Source organism: Conger conger, chromosome 2 (assembly GCF_963514075.1).
Source record: "Conger conger chromosome 2, fConCon1.1, whole genome shotgun sequence".
NCBI classification, from domain to species: domain Eukaryota; kingdom Metazoa; phylum Chordata; class Actinopteri; order Anguilliformes; family Congridae; genus Conger; species Conger conger.
In genome coordinates, this window is record NC_083761.1 from 24,111,763 (window position 1) to 24,129,529 (window position 17,767).

Sequence of the window (17,767 nt, forward strand, 5' to 3'; positions counted from 1 at the left end):
ACAGAACGAAAATAAAGTACAGGAATATAAAATGTTTTGTGGAGCAGTGTCAGTAGACATCACTGCATTAATCCTGCCGGAACTTAGAACACAAAAGTAGGACATGGATACTGGTTGGTCAATAAAATGAGTGATTTGCACACAAGCTGCTGAAGACATTCATTTTAATCTGGGGACTCCAAAAAATAAATTGTGCACTCTGTACATTAAGGTACCTTTGATAAAAGTCACTGCCAATTAATATGTAATATGCCTATTCAGCTTGACATGCCAATATCAGGGACCAAACTCAGGCAACACTTATTCAGAAACATTGGCATGCATTTATGTAAAAATATAAAACTATAAATATAAAACTGTCTGCATCTGCAATATCAACATACCACATAATGCTTATTTCAATACTGCAATATTAATTTCATGCAGGGGTGCAGTTACATTTGATAAGAGGTTTAAGCCTACACATATTCAAAACCCTTGCAAACGTCAGTCAAGAACCTGGTGTGTACCACAGTAATTTCCTCATCCCCCACCCCAGCCAAACTGGGATCAGCTCCGTGAACCAAGTTTAACCGGTCTACATCCAGACAGTGAAATACTTTTGAGCCCTGTTAAACCGGTATATTTAGGCAGTTTAAATAATGGCCATATGCAAATGTGTACAGAAACTGACATTATGACACGAACCACAAGATTTAAAATAAAAACCAGCATTAAAGTATTCTTTAGACATTTTATTACAAACCATTTAAAACAAATACAAAAGAATGTTTAGATGCCATTTTTCCAAAACTTCATACAAAAAGAAAATTAAAATCAACTATTTTAATGGCAAATGCATACAACTGACATCAGAACAATCTGGCTTTTAAAACTAGTGCAGCATATTACAAACCACTTCAAGATAAGAGGGAAAAAACGGAAAAAGAAAAACCCTTCAGAATAAACTTTTGGAATGCCACAGTACACTGGAAAAGTGCATGTTAGCCATGAGGGAAACTTGTCTTAGCATTTTCTTCAGAGAGATTTCTCCGCACACAATGGTGCAGGCAGCTTCCTGAATGAGTGACTGGGTGTGTGAATTCCAGAACAAGGGTTCTTCCTTCAGTTACGAGAGGGCCTGCTGAATCTCATCCAGCTCTCGGACCTGCAGGAACAAAGGTTTAAGAATTTAACAAAGCATTCAAATAAAATTAGAAAAAACCAGTGCAGTAGAGTAAGTTTTCCCACATGTTATCATTTGACATGTGCATGAGTACAGCCTAGCGAAATAAGTGCAACAGAAAAAACTGCATCACAACTTTTTGATTTGCCATCTCAGGTGGAGCAGTCATAATCGTGAGTATCGCTCGGAATCTTCACTGAAGTAGTTTCAGGCCTACATTTCCCATGGTGCATCTGAACTCACCTGTGTCTTCTCATATTTGGCATGCTCCCTCCTCCTGGCCAGGAACTAAAGGGATTAAAAAAAAAAAAAAAAAAAAAAAAAAAAAAGACTGGTTACAAAATGTCTAACCACCCATTCCCTGAACATTTATTAACTTTACAAATAATGAGAAATAATTCATGAAGTAACAAAGATCATAGCAAGACTGAGCAAGTACAAATTCTCAAGGCAAGGAAGCCTTGTCATTCTCCTTATAAGGGAACTGCCTAAACTCAAAGTTGTTCTGTCCCACAAAAGAGTAAGTTATTAAAAGCAAATAAGTTACTCACCAGAACCACCAGCCCTGCAACGACTGCAAGGACAACCACAACGATGACTGCAATTACACCGCCAGTCAGTCTCTTCATGGTGAATGTGGGGGCCTTCTCATCCACATAATAGACCAGAATTTTCTCAAGGTCCAGCTTCTGGCCACCAACATCAGGCTCAAATTTCATAGTATCTTTGAAGAGTGGCAGAACCTTGATCTAGAAAAGGGAGGAGGGAAGTGAAAGAATGAATTGATAAAACCAACATTCATGCCCAATAAAACGACAGTTCAAGATAAGTCCAAACCATCTCGGGACTTACATCCTTCTCCATGTAGTAGGCCATACGAGACAGGTCTGCCGTCCTGTCACCAATATCCTTCTTTACATCCACCACAATAAGACGAGCATCCTTGTCATACTACAAGAACAAACAACCAATTTTTATCTCAGCACTCACAACCTTGTGAAGATCCAAAACTGCAGCATACATTTATTTTAATTTTATTTTTTAAATCACCAAAATAATGTACACAGATATATTGCCTACCTGAATATCAGAAACAAACTTCTTGTCCAGCTGGTAGCGGTCCTCAATAGCATCAGCAATGGCACTGCAAAAGTTAGAGAAAAGAATGAACAAACCAATTTAATCCACAAGACTGACATTTTGTAGATGGATGAGCAACTCAACGAACAAGGCTTAAGAAAGCCACAATAAACTTTAGCCATGATCCACGACTACATGTTGCAAAAGTACAAGAACGGTACATACGCCTTCAGTTTGGCGGGATCCACAGGATCTTTCGTCTCCTTGTGTTTCAGTTCCAAACGCACCCAACTGCAGGAGAAAAGGGGCAAAAATAAATTAAACGCCTTCAAGTCAAAGTTCCCAATCACCCTTTCTCCTTCTACATTCAAGTTTTATTCACTCAAGTTCATATTTGAACAACATTTGAGCAAATGTAAATGCGCTCCTAGCACAAGGGACACGAGTAGAGAAGCAGTGCTCTTACCTCTGATCCTAGCTATAGCCTCACCCCCTGAAAATTGCAAAGAAATTCACTTACTGAGTCTCAACCAGCTCTTCGCACTTGAGGTCCTTGTCTGCCTTGTCTGTGCGTCGCACCCCCGCGCTGTTGACGCACCAGCACTCCTCTGTGCCGTTGCACTGCTTGGCCTTGAAAAGCCCGTTCGACTCGCACTCGGGGTCATAGATCCCATCGTTATCCACAAAGGCAGTCTCCATTGGCTTCCCACCAATCGTGCGGGTGGAGAGGCCCTTCCTGGCTCGGTACATCTCCGCCTTCATCAGGAAACACTTGGGGATCACTGGCAAAAAGAGAGGGCAGGGTACATAAGTGCACCAGACACGCTACTTGACCATTCCCAACTTGTCGGCTCCTACTGTAATGCAGACATTAGAGGTGGGAGAATGATACCAATTTGAACCTTTGTTTAACCATCCTTTGAGTCATTCTAATTAGTGAGGTTGCCACTGGCATAGTGATTAAAATCATCTTTCCATTGCTACCATGAATGGAGAGCCCTAAATGTATGCTTGAATAGAAGACGGAGATACAAATCTCCACTAATGTAGAACAGTCTAGTCCAGTGCAAAGTGTAAGTGAAAACTCTACTCATTTTACAACCACATATGCACCAAGACCTAGACCAGATATCCATTTGAATAATCAGTCAGCCTGCCACCAAATTAAGTTTCCCTTACAAAGACTTTACCCACTATGATATTTTACATTGACACTCAAATTTGAAATGCAGCCATTTAGGATTCATAAATAAAAGTATAACTTACGTGTGGTGCAGTTCAGAGCTTGTTTATCGCCATTTCCAACGATTAGGAAACATTCACAAGGGGTTCCGTCACACGTTGCCCACTTCATAGTCTCGCAACGACCTGTAGGAACAAGAAAATGTGGTCAGACCATTCAATGCAAGTGCAAATTGTGCATTATATTAATAATTGGGTCGTGTGGACCGTAGGCCTACGCGGCAAGGTGTTATTGTACGCCAAATCCCCAAGGACTTCAATGGCGTACTCGGGTGCAATTTGGGCGTTGGTCGTTTGTTGGATTAAGTCGGTAGATCAATATCGGGGACAATTTAAAAAGCCAATGTTTGCCGTAAAGATGAGGGGACAAAATTAAACATTCAAAGCTAAATTTTACGCCAGAAATTGTATACGTGTTACAATCTGCATCATTTCAAATGGATACATGTGATTTTTCAACATCCTAAATAACGTTGGCATAGCTATGCCTGTATTTGGGAATATTTACGATATCGCTTCTAATCAAAATACAAACGTAAAGATCAGAATAATGGGCTACTCACATTGAGCCGATGCACCCACTGCCAAAGCCACGACAAGTAGGCCTAGTAAAACAAAGCACTTCATTGTCAAACTTCGAAATTATAGTCCCAACCAAAATCCGAGATGGTCCTAGCGGCTGTCCGGAGCACAAAACTCGGAGAATCACACTTTCAGCAGACAATCAGTCTATTCTTCTCACAGGTGCCCGTCCTCTCGTCCAGCAGGTTTCGGTGAAACTGCTCTTCGATGCGTAGTTTCACGTTACACTCAAACCAGTGGAAATTATATCTTAATAAGATTTGAAGGCGCTAGTCCAGTATCAACAGTTTAGAAGCGGCACTTCTTTATATCGCTAAATTCGTATGTCTTCAGCACGGCACGACTGTTAACTGAAAATTTACATGGCCCTTCCACCTGTATATATCTACCTGCTGCGTGACGTCACCTGGACGAAACTTAAGGTGTGTCATCACCTCGCCGGAGGGGAAGAGCGACAGAGAGTTTCAAAACATGACCTTCCGAAAATCGGTATTTTTCCGATAGAAACTATTACTCACCGCGAGATCGTCTCAGGCATACCAAATATTTATGTCTGTATAGCCATACTGTAAACACAAGTTTGAACCTTTATAGCGGCTTTGTGATCTATTCGCGGGGAAATTAAGATACAAATAACACTGAATTTAATTTAGTTAGCGTGTCGCCATAGGTTACCCCAATTAAGTTATTGTCGTAAACTTTGCTGTACTGTATGTAAACCGATAGGCCTACTTCTGTTCAATGTTGTGAATGTGGCACCAAGAAGATAAATACCAATGCCTCTAATTTCAAAATCGGTGTTTAGCTATGTTCATATAAATCGAGACCAGAAAATGTACAGAGATTACAGGGTTCTATCTACCATTTCTACAGTTCTAAAATACTGAGCTTTAAAACCTATTGGTTTATTGGTTGTATTGCTTAGAACCTCCTAAAAATGGAATAAGGCTACACACAGATACTAAACCTTTTAAATTCTTAGCACCACACACAGAAGAATGAAAAATTACACTTGCCCTGTTTAACGTAATTTGGCCGCTGGGTAGTTGATATTTTAACTTCACCTGTCAAAGCTGGTGTTATTTCCATTTACATAAATACCCAGCCCATAGTGGCTCAGTCCTCTTAATTATAATAATCTATGGTTAATGGGGAATCACAGTAAAAGAGAAACATTTGAAAATTTGTATTAATACATTCAATTAGTAATATGATGTAAATTTATTTAACATAGTTCTCATAACATAATTTATAATGTTGGCCACAAATGGAGCAAAGCAATATTAAAAAGAAGTAATTGAATATTCAATACATATAAATGGAATTTGCAACAGTTACAGTTTGCAACTTTTCAAAGAGCACATCATTTGCAACAGTGGAAGGCAAATGTCTAGCTAACTAGTGATAAATACTAATGTGGGCTAGTATTACTATAATGAACAGCAAATAATAATTTCACTAAACTGTAGAACTGTTTTACATAAGAAAATCCAACTAAATACTGTCCTTGAATTCCCCCTCCAAATATTTAATGTACAGCTTAATACAAATACTGTATATACTGAAAAAGTAATACAAATACTGTATATACTGAAAAAGCTATCTTCCGGTGACAAGAAAATAAAATTAATTTAGCCCAAGAAGGTTCTAGCAGTATAACTGTCACAGACATGGTAAGCATCATGAAATGCCTGAATTAAAAAAAGACATTCCATGCTGAGATGAAATTTGGTCCAATTTTACACAATTGTGGGAAGCATCCCCCGTCTTACCCTATGTGTGTGTGTGTGTGTGTGTGTGTGTGTGTGTGTGTGTGTGTGTGTGTGTGTGTGTGTGTGTGTGTGTGTGTGTGTTGGCATGCATTTGCGTCCATTAACTGTTCAGTGCTCACTAAAGTAGATGACACACATATGCACAGTACGGTTTTTTAGTTTGTTTCTTTCTTCTGGATTCAGCCAAGGCTTCAAAGAAGGCTGGACTGTGTTTAATGGTTTCATGATCCCACCTTGTGCCAAGATTCATTAGGTAACAGGAATATGGGTGAGCGCCAACGACACCTGGTCATCTGGTGGCTGGTCAGCCAAAGAGGAGGATCACTGCATCTTTCATATTATCAGACCTAAATTGACCGTATTAAATCTTATCGATGCACTATTGTTTGCTTTTGTGATAAAGCATGTTGTTATGGCCTGCAATAAAACACTATAACAAGTTACGAGTAGTGGCTGTTGAATTGTGTGTGTTATCACTAAATGTTGTTGGTCTGTGTGTGAAATCTTTCTCAGGTCCATTTCACACAGAGTGTGTGTAATGCTATTTTGCCTATAGGGGAGCACTCACATTCACAGAATCGTGTACCTCAATGTACAGCAGTGCTGAAGTGCTAATAATTAGTTCAGGCATACACCAAGTGGCATTAGAATGTCCTATGAATATCAAACAACAGAAGAGCCTCATTTATACAGCCAAGTTTGTAGATTTGCATGATGTACACATGATTTCATATTCAGTTATTCATGTTCCACAGTGGAAAAGTGGTTAATTCATACTGCTGGTAAAGTGATCAACAAGAGGTCCCCTTTATTTTATATGGACTCATGAGCAGAGGCAGGATGTTGTGTAATAAGTTTATGGAATCTGTATGGAGGAGAGATATATGATAGTTATACTTATTGTGCTTACCCAATTAGGTCACAACAGCCTGAGTTGAGGGTGATTTGGTGACCACGTATAGAGAGCCATATTTAAAGAATTTGATAAAGTAAGGAAGAACAGAACCTTCACTGGGAATAGAACCTACCACTGGGACCAGTCCGCTGAGGTACCTGGCTTAATGTCTCCTACAAGGAATGACAATAAAGCGTAGGGAAAAGACAATAAAAAGTAAAACGGATAGAAGAAGAAATGGTAGGGACAACAGAATCAAATTGAAACCAGTTCATCCAGTCACAGGCAAATTGTTCCTTTGGTGCTCAATGATTCATGCTTGATGCTCAGTGACTCATGTTACTCTCAACATTGAAGTCCTGGTTTTATCTGAGCATTGGTATTGTTAGTACTTCTGCCCTGGCTGAGGTTACTGTTACTACTGAAGGCTTATAGGAAGTGCACATTGAACATTAGCTTTCTGTAAGCCTTGATTGAAGCTCTGAATGTTATCATGGATGGAGACTATTGCTACCATGCTTTGAAATATACTTAGAGGTGTGGAGACTGAATGATGTCCACATACATACACTAAAATTTACAGGAAACACAGAGTCAGTTTTTACTCCAGATTACCAAGCACCACAATGTACAAACCTACGTACTTGAGGATCCTGTAGCATCCAGCTAGATGTGAAGCCCCAGGTATAAAACATAATAAAATGTCTGAAACATCTCAGGGATTTGCTCATTTTGCCTATCTCCAGCCAGACAAGAGAAATACAGTAGTGGGATGCAAAAATGTTGTCACCCCTGGTTTAAATGTCTGTTACAATGAATCTGTATGTGATCGAAAGCAAATCTAAACTTTAAATGGAGTTAAGCAGAATGAAGATGATTCATTTCCACCACAAAGGAGAAGGCTTCAAAAACTCTTGCAATGTTTCAAACAACCTAATTCCACCTAACCTGTCCTCTGGGCTAGCACTCTTTCTGTTGGCTGACTCTTTTACCACTCCTATCTTCCAAGCAGGTTGGTTCCCTACATTCACCTCCCAGCTGTGTTTTCCGGAGTTAAATCCCTCAGAGCCCAAAACATCAGCACAGCTGTCAAATCTTTCAGGGTTGTTAGGAAGCTGCTGGTGAACTCCAGTGTCTCTCACACTGGTCAGATCATCAGACACAGACAGCCTGGGGGATGCAGTGTTAGGGTCCAGAGTCACAGCAGCTGAGGGGTCAAGAAAGAAGAAATATCAATTTCTTTATGTGGAATAATTGTAAATCTTAAAATTCTGATGTACAGTAATTCATTAAAAATAATGTATACTTAAAGCAAATGTGATTCAAACTGTGAAATACACAAATAGAACAAGTAAAGCTTTGTGGTGGCTCTGTATGGTAAGTTAAATGGGAAAACATAAATCATTTCTATGTATTGTTTTCACACCAGCAATTCAGTTGAAGATAGTTGGTAAAGTGTACTTGTCATTTTTCTTAGTTCTTGAGAAATAATCTTTATTGTAATAGAATTATCTCAATCATGTCTTATGTCTGCAGAATACTCATATCAGAATGTTTATAAAATAGTTTTGACCTCTGCAATATTATGGTGCAGAGCAGCCCATGACATGCCATCATTTTTGTTGTGTGTAGGCAAGTGAATTATTGAAGCATCTGTCATGTGACGTCTTCAGAGGTGAACACCTCAAGTAGCACCTGTCTTTCACTAACAATCTTGAATGGCGTAGAAGATAGCATGAGCCGAACCATGTCCGCCTTGGAATAAAAATACGATAAAATAAGTAGTTACTTGATTAATGATTGGAGTGCGGGATTCGTATGGAATTAGAAGGCCGATGCACATTTCTTTTGATGAACAAAGCACAAGGTAAAATTACCATGGCTCTGTATTCCAGCTTGAAAAAGTACCAATTATGAATATGAGCTTAAAGTGTAGACTGTCCATTTAAATTTAAATTTAATTCATTTAAATCCATATTGGGTGAACCGTCACTGGATATGGATGTAAATACCCCAAAAAACATATTCTCCCTGTCTTTATGCTATGTTAAGGAACACTACATTTGTAGAGCAAAATCTAAGCTACCTTGAATGTGGGACTAATTACTTTTTTCTATGCATAGACTGTAAAGATCCATTTGTTGGTGAAGTTTGTCTTCTTATGTACATACAGCTATTCTACAAGCTAAGCCACAATAGGATTGTCAAATTGTGAAAACATCTAACAGCTCTATTCAACTGACAGTTATGGGGAGACACCACATGTGAAAAGAGTGCAGAGTAGATCATTTTTAAGATTTCATGATATAAAGGTTTTACAAGTACTGTAGTTTCATAAATTTTCACAACTTAAATCGTGAATTTAATACCAGCTGGGTCTAGTATAAAGGCTGTAGGACTGACAATGACCATATCTGATTACAGAAGTGTAAGAAGGCTTTTTTTTAGCCTTGCGGTTTTATTGCAAAACCCAACCCCCTGTGATCTAGACAAGTCATCTCAAGGTGCGCCTCTCTCCTTAACGAGGGTCGATTTGTGCATTAACTTTATCTGACTCGAAAGAGCAAGCATAAACCGAGACAGGCTCCAGACTCTGTACTGAAATAATCTTCGCAACAAAAACCACACTATTTTCAACAAGATCAAAAAGATTATTAATATTAAGTATTAATTGTTGATTAAAAGCAACACTCTCAGTATAAATGAGTGTCTTTCACTAGCGTTGAAGAAGCTCACCTCCCCCCTGTCATAGTCCAGCTCCACTCTGATGCTCTTCAGTGTGAGGTCAGTGACTCCAGATGCATAGTGACCATCACTATTCCTCAGCTTCATGGGCCAGAATCTCTCCTTCCTACTGATGGACTCTTTCACTATTCCTATATCCCACTGAGAGAGAGAGAGAGAGAGAGAGAGAGAGGGGCATATGCAGTTTTGGGGACCAGTATTACAGGACCTATAATTAAGGAGAAATATATGTTTCAACATTGGATTTTTTCAGTTTATCATTGCATATATATGTGCAAAATGAGAGCTACAAAACGAGGTATCACTTTGTGAGACTGAGGAAATATTTCTGGAAATGCTATTTGAATGCATTTCATTTCTGCAAAACAGTTTTGAGAAAATTGGCTTTAAAGACTTTGTTGTGAATTTTGCCTTTGCTCATCTCAATGTTGCTGTGGATTTTGTCGTATCGGAATCCAGCATGAATCTGATCATACAACCTTTTTAGGCATGAGGCCCCATTGGTTTCTGAATTGATTGGCTAACATTAAGGCGAAAACAAAAAGCACACACCCTGTGGCTCTCCAGCTGTCTTAGCTGATGTCTTTCATTCTTTCACTTCTCCCCATTTACTAAAGTCAACTGCAACTGCAAGGCCATGTATTTAGACTTACACAGGCACCCATTAAAAGGAGCGCTCCTTTCAACTAGCTTTTTAATTTTGCCCTCTACCAGCCCAGCATCATTAGGGTATCATTTAGGGCTAAAATATGGTTTACATGAATGCTTTAAGCATGGCTGCAAGGTTTTGGAACATTTTTGAAAACAAATTATAGCAGGGCAACCCAATCCTTCCTCATGCACTCCGGAACCAAATCAAGTTCATCAACAACATTCATACAACGAGTTACAATTTCTTCTGTACGTAGCTTTAAATTATGAGCGTGGATCTTTTAGAAATGCAGGTAAATCAGACTGAAATGAATTGAAATGCAAGTAAATCAGACTGAAATGAATGACATGTTGACCTGGTGAATTAACTGCAAATGGCTATGTGACAATGCACTTAGGAAGGAAAATGTATGGCGCAAATGTGGTAGATTGGCGCCACCTGCTGGAAAAAGTACGGTCATCATTTCTTGCCCTCTGCTCCAAGCAAGAGTAGCTATTGGTGGTGTTGCTGGTCCTGTGGTTGACCCTTTGTGGGTAATTCTACAGTGAACTGGCTTGTACTATTTTATATCTTATGGACATTTCAGACATGGTAGTTGTGCAACCAATACAAATATTTAAATGTACAAAAATATATATTTATTCTAAGAAGGAAACATCTATTTTTTAATTGAAGCATTTTTAATAAAAGTCCAGCGTGTAATGGTCTAGTGGTATGCTAATGCTGGAGGACTGTACACACTCTAGGGACAGCAGGGTTGTAAGATCTGGCTGAGCAACCCACTGAATTTTGTCCGAGAAGCCAGTTCCACGAAAGAGAACACCGTCACAAAACAAAGGCTGCTTGCTGTGGACACAGAGCTTCTGTGGACACACTTGAATCATCACACAGCCAGTAATGACATAATTACAGTCCCAATGGTTATGCTGTTTTGCAGTATGGACAGGCCTTGATCAGGACGCATGTGAGGTACAGACTGACCATGTGCTAAAGTTTGTTTCTTTATCTTTATCTCTTTTCAGTCTCCCACAAGACCACTAGATGGTGATATTTAAAAGCTGAGCCAGGAAAGGCAGACAAGCAGTGTTGCCTTGGGTCTGTTCCTGAAAGCAGGATTGGCAAGATTTCCAGATCTATTAAGGAGAACTTTAGGAAACTCTTGAATTATTGGTTCCAAATATGAGGATCAGAGATGGCCCTTGTTGACATGGATCTTATGCTCTGAAATTATGAATTATTCCAGAATTGAGGAAATATTAATTCAGTAAATATCCATTTATCTGATCTGTGAAGATCGGGAAAATTTCATGTTCAATGCAGAGAAGTTTGATCAAACCAGTGAAGTAGCCAAACTGCTACTTCTACGCTCTAGAATTTATTCAAATATATTGCAGTTATATTGATTTACATTTTTAATGTAAAACATATTTGCTTTATGAAAATGAATAAATAAGTTAACACATCATTGCAAATTCAATGCACAAAATTCACACAGCCAATAAACTATTAAGAATGATATTTTATAGATTATGCCAATTCTGTTTCTGCTTGTGTTCTGATGTTCAATTGAGAGCAGTGCAGTGCAGCCAATGTGATCTTCCTAAACTTGGAGGGAGATAAGACTGGGTACTGTACTGCTTATCTTTTGCACCATTTCACTATACTGCTTGTTTCTTAAGTTTTATTTGTTCATTAAATAATTGCAAGAACATGATTTCACCATCTGCCCCAGATACTCACTGTACTGCACCATCCCCAGCATCTTCTCCCAGACTCTGAACTTCAGGTTGCCCAGGTGTTTGGCCACATCTATCAGTGCCGCTGAGAGCAGCTCTGGGTCCTGCAGTGTGCACTGGGCTCTGTAATGACAAGCAGGACTCAGTCAAGCTTTGGAGATTGAAGTGTCTTCAACAGACAACATGAAATGAGGTGAGAGTCTACATACCTTTCCTTGATGTTCTTGTAGTTCTGAAAAAAATAATAATAATAATTATGATAATTATGAGAGACAGGTAACAATTTGTTACAAACACACACAACAATGCGAATGAAACTGATGTAGATGTTAACTGTAAGCACACATGAATGAAGGTACTGCAATGTACAGATCATTGCCAAAATAAAGGAAACACTTGAGTAAATGAGGGACACAAAGTGTATAACAGGAGCTTCCACACAGGTGCGGTTCCTGAGTTACACAATGAACATCCCAGCATGCTCAAGCTAGTGTACTAAAATGCTGAGCAGGCCCAGTTGTCCATTATTTTGGCTACCATGGCAGGAAGTAACCTCAAAATCTGTAGTTAAGGTACAGAGAAATAACTATTATAGAGGAAAGAGTGGTCCAAGACAGGGCTGTGGAGTGCCTGCTCCTGGTGTAATTGTGATGTGATTTCTGGTAATTGGTTCCAGATGCCAGGCAAAACAGACAAGCAACTCTGAACCAATTGACTGCAAATCGAGTGTGTGAACAGGCAGTTTGATCAGTCTGTCTTAAACTTCATGTAAGGTCTGTATGTCGTCTGTGTTCAGTGTCTTTTCCGTTATTGAGGAAAGAATTGTCAAAGACAGATCTGTGGTGAAGAAGAAGCCTTCTGTAAATTAGTGAAATTTCATACTCTGCAGATGTTTTTCAATTGAAATTCTATTGAGTCACACTCAGTAAAAGTGTAATGCATGTACACTCAGTGAGCACTATATTACGTATTTCCTACTTATTTCTTAACTTTCTGCTGCTGCTGCAGCCTATCCACTTAAGAGGTTTGTCACATTGTCTGTTCAGAAATTCTCTTCTGCATTCCACTGTTGTAATGTGTGGTTATTTGCGTTACTGTCAGCTTCCTGTCAGCTTTGACCAATCTGGCCCTTCTCCCCTGACCTCTCTCATTAACAAAGCGCTTCTGCCTGCAGATGTCATGGTTTTCCCTGTCTACTTCTGGAAATTCCAGTATTTACCTCTCTAGACCACTAGAGGGGGTGCCGGCCAGGTTCAGCAGGAAAATTACCTCCCGCATGTGGAATGCGGTTGGTAGGTAGGTAGGTAGGTATGTAGGTAGCTAGGTGGCTAGGTAGGTAGGTAGGTAGGTAGGTAGAAAGATAGATAGATAGGTTTTGAAAGACTGAATTGTCTTAGAAATGAGAAATTAGTTAGAAATCTAGAGACCTATATTGTTGCTCCCAGTTTGGTTGGTTCCCGTGAACCTTCCATATTTTTTGGTGTTTAGGTTTGCCTCCATCGAGAGGAGCGAGTGGCATAGTTTGCTGCTGAAGTTAAGCCGTTCAAGACTGCCATTTGGAAATCTCGTTTTTTATTTCCTGACCGTTTCCTGAAAATCTAGTTTGTCAGATTTTCAGTTGGCGAATCGCCGGGGAGTTTGGTTCCCTTTTTCGATTATTATATTCCTTACTTATTTCAGTGATTATCCAACTTATCGTTGGTAACTTTGTGATCCCTTCCCGGTCGCTCTTGGTCTCCCGCCCCTGCTCCCTCACAGCAGAACTGGTGAATGTTTTTTGTTTTTCGCACCATTCTCTGCAAACTCTAGAGACTGTTGTGCGTGAAAATGCCAGGAGATGAGCAGTTCCTGAGATACTCAACCACCCTGTCTGGCACCAACAGTCATTCCACGGTCACATTTCTTGCAATCTTGCTTCTGACAACAGCATACTGCAATGTCTGTTTGTTGAGTTTTAATGACAGTAAATCAAGCTCCTACCTTTAAAAAGGAGGTGTCTTCTGTGTCCATGGCCTTCTCTATAACTGTCATTTTGTCTGTAAGGGTGGAGACGTGTCTTGTGATGTTTTCTATCTTCTCCTTAATAATCTGACTCTTCTCCTCCTCCTCCTTCTTCAGTGCAGATAGTCTGGCCTCCTCTTCCTCTCGCAGCAACTGGTGGAGCTTCTCAAACTCTGCCTTTATCTGTTTTTTTGTGTGCTGGGATTGACTCTGCAATTCAAACACTATGTTAATCCTGAATAGTCTATCTATGTTTTGTATTTATGTATGACAGCCAGTGTGTTTGTTATGCCTGTCACACGCAACATTTTGTGTAGCCTAAAAGTATCCTAAAAGTGATTTTACTCACCCGGATATGTTCTGCTGTTTTCTTGCATTCTTGTTCAGCCTCAGTAAAGCTCTTCAGTTTTTCTTTAATAAGATTAAGTTCAGGCTTGATTTCCTCCTGGAGTGAAGAAAACCCACTTACATAAATATAGAAATGACACAGTAATACTCCTGCTGCAGTACAGGTGAAGCTCAGTGTAACTTTTTAAGAGTGTGGGAAATGTGTTATTGTATTGTTGTACTTGGGGTATTCTTGCTGCCAACTGTGGTATGCTAGTTTGGAATGTATTCCTCAAGGGTTCCGATTGTATCTGTATGGTTACACTAAGACTCGTACTGTCCTCTCAGGTCCTCTTCGCACTTGTGCTTGTGTTTGATCTGCACTTCGGTGTACGTCACTCTGGAGAACAGCGTCTCCTGAATGCCTTGTAATGTAATGTAATGTATTGTACTATGGAAAATAGCCCTGTTAAAACACAAGTAAAATGCGAAGTGAAACTACTTCTTGCACATCATAACATGTTATGTTAATTCAAGCGGACAACTCATATTAGGAATATTAATTGAGGTTTAATGTAAACGCAAACTTTGGCGTCAAGTCCCTGCCTCTCATCACTCCTTGTTGTAAGCCAGCCATAACAACAGCAAACAACTGCCAACCCCCCTCCTGGGGAACCTGAGAAGAAGAGCCCACAGGTGGATGCTGAAGGCATGATTCAGCACTAAGCAGGATAATTAAAGGAAATGCAGCTAGCAAATTCGGCAGAGGCATGTCATATTATCTTCAGCAGCATAAGAGCGACAGCATGCTAAAACAAATAATGTAGCAGAAAGAGCCAGGCAGAGTGATGGCTGTAGCATGCAGAATGAGCCAGGCAGCAGGACAGCTCTTACATGATCTCCAGAGCAGGTCAATTCCAGCAAGGCAGCAACAGCTAGCAGCAGCACAGCATGGCAGAGGAGCAGCAGAATTAGAAAGGGCCTGAACAGGAAAGGTTGGTTGTTTATCTTGCCCCTGCCAGTAGACGTAAGGGTAACACTTGATTTGAACCCCTCGCCTTAAGTCTGGCATAACACTGGCATAGACATGACATAAGAGCTGTCAGAAGATCGCATAACAGAAGATGTCAGGATATGTCAAGTGACATAAAACTGTTGTACTTTCATTGGTAAACATTCATATTTGTCTAAACATTTACCGATAAAAGTATGACAGTTATATATAATTTGACATCAACTGACATCATTTGTTTTGCCATCTTGTGACAGCTGTTATGTCGTATGTATGACAGTGTCAGTTCTGGTGAAGGGCTCCAGTAAAGTGTTGCTGACGTAAGCATCATGTGAGTGGGCGGCGCTTCTCGAGTTGTCTGCCTGATCTAGCTCCACAGGCTTCACATCATGGGTTTTCAATACAATTAAACCAGTCAAGATTTTCAGGATATAGGATTACAAAATGCTTGCGACAAGGTCTCTAATTGTGGTAGATTTGATGTGTTAGTACTAATTTCACACATTATTGCTACAATTGCATTTTATATTTCAGTGTTTCCTGTTTCGAGTCATATTCACTATGACCGTTCCCCAAGCACAACTGTCACACTTAACTATGCCTACGTTTTACTCATAGTGTATTGTTTTGATGGTTGTAAACAAGACTTTCAGATACAGAGCTACCTCTTCCATTGAATGTATTTACGAGACCACATACCAGGGCTGACTGTCAGACCTGAATGTTTTACACAGAGATAATTTACTCATATTTAATTGTGCCTTGAGGAAATGAAATAGATGACATAAAATAGAATACCTTCAGATCCAGTACGGCTTCTTCCACTGGACAGACCGTGTGATTTCTGTGTCTTTTTGAAGTCTGACAGACGACACACAGAGGCTCTTTGTCATGTTCACAGAAGAAGAGAAGTTTCTCCCCATGAAGACTACAGTGAGTGTTACTCTTGTCGGCCATTTCACTCTCACTCTTCTGCTTTGAGAACGACTCCACAATGCTTCTTAAGGCCAGGTTTACGGGAGGCACTTCCACAGAGGACTTTCTCCTGCAGATGGGACACTCTCGAGAGCTCTTCTCTTCCCAGTACTGCCGCACACACACTCTACAGAAGCTGTGCATGCATTTCAGGACAACAGGCTCTTTAAAAATATCACAACATACAGAACAACAGAGATCATCCTCAGGAATCAAAACTTTAGCTGCCATTTCACTCACTTAGACACTCTCTCAATTTCACTTAGACTGTCTCTCTCAATCTGTTTCATTTCCACTTTTGCTGAATTTACTGTAGGACAGATCACATGTGGTTCAAAACCAGATCAAACCTGCTTTGGCTTGTTGTTCCCAGACATGGAAATATAGTGATTTGTTTGTCCTCACTTCCAGAGATGATAATGTACCTGAACTGTCTGCTCTGGAGGGATTCAGAAGGTACAGCAGCGCACAACAAGGGGAATTATATTAATATAGCACATGGCATGCATAACATTTCAAGCTGATGTCACAAAAAGGCACGAAAACGTTAAAAGAGAAAAATCTCCCTCTAAAAGCTGTGGCACCCCTGCTCCTGCATGTTGTGCCCGTGGGTGGAGAACCCTGGAGGGGCCCGTGCAGGTCAACCGCGCAGACGTCACGCATTGGCAGAGGTGTGCGAAGGAGTACATCTGCCTAGAGAGGTGATGGGGAGATCAGCACCTTGGAGAGAGATCCCTCTACCTGCGGTCCAGGACCCCAGACAGCGCACATGAGTGAGCAGAGTGGAAAATCACTGACTCAGCTGCAGCCTCTTTTCCTAATGAGCAGGGAATGGGATTTATGGCGCGGTTGAGGCTGCAGCCAGGTTCAGTCGGTGCCATTCCTGAGCGTGTGAGAGTGTGGAAGGCAGAGAGAGGAAGGACCTGCAACGCCCTGCCATACTGACCCTGAAGGAGACCCCACCTTTACGGATGGCAACACTGAAGACCTGGAAACGGACGCTGGTCACGTGAGCCAGATAAAATCCCTTCTTATTCACCCCCTGTCTTTGTGTTTCCCGCCAGCCCTGCCGCGGCCGAAGAGGGAAGGAGGGAGGAAGCCCTGGAAAATACCCCGGTCTGGGAAGAACCTTCGTTTATTTTTTGCCTAAACGGCCCCTTTAATTTCTCCAGTTTTCCCCTACCCTTGCCCCTGAGGGGGGGCGCTATCACCGATACCCCAACAAAAAAAAACACAGAAAAAATAAAAAGAAGTATTTTTTCTGATATCTGCTATCTCCTGTGTTGGTTTCTAGCTGTGCCCACCCCCTGCACCTCAGGATCCACCCCGAGGCACCACATATGGTGGAGAATGCATGACTGATGCAACGCTGTGGAAGCTGATCTGGGCCGAAGAACCAACACGGCTGAGAACTGAGAGGGAATGGAAGCCACACCCCCTGGGGAAGAGCGAAGAAGGAGACGACTGGCTGCCCCTACCCTCGCTGAGATGCAAGACGCGGAAGCAGAGGAGGGCTCCCGAGGGATGATGGAAGCGGTCATCACCAAGCTGGCGAGGTCCCAGCGGGCCCTGCAGGAAGCGGT

The 17,767-nt window shown here is 40.8% G+C and overlaps 2 protein-coding genes across 2 annotated transcripts; both read right to left on the reverse strand.

Moving 5' to 3' along the window:
- Positions 1–719: 719 nt before the first annotated feature.
- Positions 720–4,432, reverse strand: LOC133121878 (epithelial cell adhesion molecule-like). The gene is made up of 9 exons (XM_061231402.1): positions 4,051–4,432; positions 3,512–3,613; positions 2,766–3,027; positions 2,471–2,536; positions 2,246–2,309; positions 2,018–2,116; positions 1,717–1,914; positions 1,409–1,453; positions 720–1,147 (listed from the first exon to the last, which is right to left on the reverse strand). Exons 1-9 carry the CDS (start codon positions 4,112–4,114, stop codon positions 1,109–1,111), a joined length of 939 nt encoding a protein of 312 aa, XP_061087386.1. The 5' UTR covers positions 4,115–4,432; the 3' UTR covers positions 720–1,108.
- Positions 4,160–16,415, reverse strand: LOC133121200 (E3 ubiquitin-protein ligase TRIM35-like). The gene is made up of 7 exons (XM_061230406.1): positions 16,008–16,415; positions 14,220–14,315; positions 13,850–14,080; positions 12,079–12,101; positions 11,874–11,992; positions 7,685–7,943; positions 4,160–4,166 (listed from the first exon to the last, which is right to left on the reverse strand). Exons 1-7 carry the CDS (start codon positions 16,413–16,415, stop codon positions 4,160–4,162), a joined length of 1,143 nt encoding a protein of 380 aa, XP_061086390.1.
- Positions 16,416–17,767: the final 1,352 nt, after the last annotated feature.

Excerpts from the sequence above, each read along its gene's own strand:
- LOC133121200 (XM_061230406.1), bottom strand. The coding sequence starts at position 16,415 with ATGGCAGCTAAAGTTTTGATTCCTGAGGATGATCTCTGTTGTTCTGTA. Across the intron at positions 14,316-16,007 it reads AAGCCGTACTGGATCTGAAG|GAGGAAATCAAGCCTGAACT; the intron begins GTATTCTATTTT and ends TCTTCACTCCAG. Across the intron at positions 12,102-13,849 it reads AAGACACCTCCTTTTTAAAG|AACTACAAGAACATCAAGGA; the intron begins GTAGGAGCTTGA and ends TATTTTTTTCAG.
- LOC133121878 (XM_061231402.1), bottom strand. The coding sequence starts at position 4,114 with ATGAAGTGCTTTGTTTTACTAGGCCTACTTGTCGTGGCTTTGGCAGTG. Across the intron at positions 3,614-4,050 it reads AGTGGGTGCATCGGCTCAAT|GTCGTTGCGAGACTATGAAG; the intron begins GTGAGTAGCCCA and ends TTGTTCCTACAG. Across the intron at positions 2,117-2,245 it reads AGTTTGTTTCTGATATTCAG|TATGACAAGGATGCTCGTCT; the intron begins GTAGGCAATATA and ends TTGTTCTTGTAG.